This window comes from Gekko japonicus, unplaced genomic scaffold (genome assembly GCF_001447785.1).
Source record: "Gekko japonicus isolate JY-2015 unplaced genomic scaffold, Gekko_japonicus_V1.1 scaffold361, whole genome shotgun sequence".
Classification (NCBI taxonomy): Eukaryota; Metazoa; Chordata; class Lepidosauria; order Squamata; family Gekkonidae; genus Gekko; species Gekko japonicus.
The window spans coordinates 846,719-850,531 of NW_015174852.1; the positions used below are offsets into that span (position 1 = coordinate 846,719).

At 45.9% G+C, this 3,813-nt stretch overlaps 1 protein-coding gene across 4 annotated transcripts in view; it reads right to left on the bottom strand.

Moving 5' to 3' along the window:
- PGPEP1L (pyroglutamyl-peptidase I-like) overlaps window positions 1-3,491 on the bottom strand; it is a 19,197-nt gene extending 15,706 nt beyond the window's left edge. For all 4 annotated transcript variants that reach the window (XM_015424551.1, XM_015424552.1, XM_015424553.1 and 1 more), the window contains exon 1: window positions 3,345-3,491. In XM_015424551.1, coding sequence (XP_015280037.1) covers window positions 3,345-3,374 — 30 coding nt within the window. In that variant the 5' untranslated portion in view covers window positions 3,375-3,491. The remainder of the gene's footprint in view (window positions 1-3,344) is intronic.
- Window positions 3,492-3,813: the final 322 nt, after the last annotated feature.

Here is a 3,813-nt window from a genome sequence, read left to right on the forward strand (position 1 = left end):
GGCGGGGCACATGACAAAGCCCCGCCCCCTGCTTCCGGCCGCCCCGCTTCCGGCCCTCATTCAGCCAGGAGGAGGCAGGAGAAGAGGGAGGGTAAGTTGCTTCCTCCCTGCATCTCCCCACCCCTGCCTGCCTGGGGCCAGGGAGGGCCTTCGCGGGGCTTCCTTGCACTCCCGCCGGGCTTGCAGGTCCACCACCGGGCCCCTCATGGGGCTCGGCAGTGGAGCAGCAAGGCCGGCAGCAGCCGGGACCGTTGGGGGCGGGGTGTGTGGCCTTATGACACACTTCCGGTGATGTCAGGGAGTGTGACCTTATGACACACTTCCGGTGATGTCAGGGTGTGTGGCATATGCTAATGAGTTATGCTAATGAGTTCCCCTAGCTCTTTTTCTATGAAACGACCCCTGTTGGGGAGTAAAAAGTTCTGTACAGAGTAAACATCAAGCCCTGAGCTATCTGAGTGAAATGTGCACAGCGGCAACGACGGTCACAAGAAACCCCTGCTGAGGGTTAATCTGTTCTATGAAAAGAAGTGACTTCATCATGAGAAGGTCTCCGTGTTTCTGGGTACCCAAACCAACACAGATCAAGTTGGCGGAGTATTATTAGGCACTGTGTAATAAAACCAGGATCGGTGCCAGCAGATTTGTTACAAGCAGGTGAAAATGTTATTGAGGCATTCACTGATGACTCGCTGCACTACATCTAAAATGCACCTGCGCGTCTTCTGCATATCGTGCTTGAGAACAAGTGCAAAGCTAATATCAGAATCAATATAGGAATCAACGTCTTGATTAGATATCAGTTTGACAGAAAGAAATAAAAGCTCCCCCCCCCCAACAGGAACCATTGCAAGGTGGCAGCTGACGATCTGTAATGTTAGAATAATCTAAGGATGGTCTGGAATGGAAACTGTTTATCAGAATCCACATATCAAGGCTATAGACTATTTCTGACTTATAAAAAACAGATTTTACAAGATTTGCAATAGTGGGGAAAAGCTAGACAAGAATTGCGTGTCTTAGGTTCAGTTTCAGTTTCAGCTCCCCACTGTATTGACCACTATATCCAGGGCTACTTTAAAACTTCCAAAGGGACTGGATTTAGAAAGCCAGTGGGGTAGGGGTTAAGAGTGTAAAACTAGTATCTGCGAGGGCCAGGTAAGAATCCCACCATGCCACAGAAGCTGGCCTTGGGCCAGTCACACACACTTCACCTCACCTACCTCGCAGGGTTGTTGTGAGGATAAAATGGAGGAGAGAGAATGATGTAAACGTCTTTGTGTCCCCATTGAGGAGAAAGGTAGGGTACGAATGAATTAAATAAATCTGTGGAGCATATCTGTTTCTCTGCACAACGGACCCACATGCTGTATCTTCCTTCTTCCATTTTCTCAAAACAGCAAGCCTCTGAAGTAGGTGAATCTGAGAGAATGTGACAGGCCCAAAGTCACCCAGCAAGCCTCCACGGTAGAAGCATTGATTTGAAACTGAGTCTCCTAAGATCCTAGTAAACGCTTGAACCACTACACCCTGCCAGTGGGAAACTCTTTAAAAGTTATGGGGGTGAAGCAGATAGGGTGGATCAGGGCTTTTTTTCTAGGGGAATACGCCGGAATGGAGTTCCGGAACCTCTTCAACAAAATTCTTTTGAAAATGTTTAAAAGTTTGTGAGTTTTCAGGATAGAGGTTGAAAACTTCATTTCCCTCTCGAGAGTTCCGGCACCTCTTTAAAAAGATTAACTTATTTTTGGAGCATGAAGAACAACAATGTGCTGTTGAGCCACAACTGATTCCTGGTGACCCCATCCACAGGGTGTTCTAGGCAAGAGACAAGCAGAGGTGTTTTGCTGTTGTCTTCCTGTGCGTAGCAACCCCGGTGTTCTTTGTTGCTCTCCCATACCAACACTAACCATGGTGGACCCTGCATTTGTTAAGTCGCTCGCTTAACAAAGCAGTCGGAGAGTGATTCAGCAAGAACACAGCTTTATTCTTCCACTCGAACACAACTCCAACACGGATCAACATCTGATAGCCAGGACAGCCTTTACAGTGCAGCTGTCCTGCTTTTAAACGTTCCCGGCTAATGTAGCCACACCCACTTTACAAATACCAACCAATAAGGTTGTTCACATAAGGACCAATCACGGATGTTCCCGCTCAGGGAGCTTCCTTCAAAGTGATTGGTTAGGTGCTTCCTGGGCTAGTCACAGGATGGATTTGGATCCTAGCCCAGGACGAAGCTTTACATTGCACTTCAGTTAGATGTTTCACAACACATCATGCATTCCAGGCAGCTTTGAATACACTACAGCATTGCTCTGATAAACTCAGGTTAAACCTAGGCTATTCAGTCTGCTTTTGGATCATGAGGACGTCAACATGACTTCTTGGTCTTATATAAGGTTATAAGAGCCTTCTCTGCCACTTCCCCATCCTGGTTAGTCAACGTTATGGTTGGAGACATCTGAACTGGTTCCGCCTGCCTTGCAGCTATTTTAACAAGCCCTAAAATAATCTTAAGATGTGTTTAATTGAAAACAGCAACAAGCAGGTTCTCTTTGATGTCCCTTCAGGCTCAGGGCCGTGTCCTTAGATAGCCTGTAGTGGAAAATTATCCAACAACTCACATGTCAAGCCTGTGCGTAATGATTGCCTTTAGAACAGACAGGGGCACAACAGAGAGCATTCCAGGAGAGTTTTAACCTTTTAAAGCTCAATCCCTTCCCTGTAATCAGCTGCGTCTGAAGTGGTGATTCAGCATTAACTATAACCAGCGAGAAAATGTCCAAATCTGGCTCTGAGGAGCTTGTGCCGAGGCATGCTCCTTCGACACACTAAATCTTATTTATTCCGAATTCACTTTTTAAAACCAAAAAATAAAAATAAAAATCACCTGTTGCTGTGTTTTGAAACGAAAAGCTGAAAGCCGGTGTTTCAAAACTGTCATTTTGACATTGCTCTGATTTTAGTCTCTGATTATGTGCAACCGGGAAGCAGCTGTGCTCTGTGTGGTTTCTTTTAGGTAGCCCTTAACTAGTTTCACCTTAGGGCTGCACGGCTTGGACAGGAGAGGATGTCAACATATATTTTCAGAGGTGACAGGAATAGTAAACAAGAAACCTACTTGGATAGAGGCAAACATCTCCCCCCGCCCCCCGCCGCCGCAGCCGCCCCATGCCTTCTGATTTTCTTAGCAAGTTGCAGCAATGAGATTTTCCTTTTGAATATGCTAGTATTCTCTCCTTCCCACAGCATCCCACCCCCCCTTTCCATGATAAAGAGCAGTTTGATTTGTGGCACTCCGTGTCGGCCTGAAAGATGAAGCATTAAAAAAAAAATCTTACCAGTAACAACAACCGTATTTGAACTGGCATCCATTTCACTTGGATCCTGAATGTTAAATATGGCGGTTTTTCAATTCCCAGCCCCAGTCATCAATCCACTCTTCTATGACAGCTTGCTTGATCAGGAAAGTTTCTGTCCTATCCTTCCTCCATCTGTTCCGAAATGTCCATCTGCCTATTGGTCAGTGGAACAACACTTCATCAAACAGGGGTAGCTCTGAATTAACTTGATTGTTTCTAACTGGTTTTGTTTTCATGCATCTCAGTTGTTTAAGAACACTGAATTACCAAAAACTATGAACCTCTACTTATATATATATAGCTCATTTTAAAGCAGGAACTCCTCTGCATATTAGGCGACACGCCCCCAGTGTAGCCAATCCTCCAAGAGCTTACAGTAGCCCCTGTAAGAAGAGCTCTGTAAGCTCTTGGAGGATTGGCTACATTAGGGGCGTATTGCCTAATATGC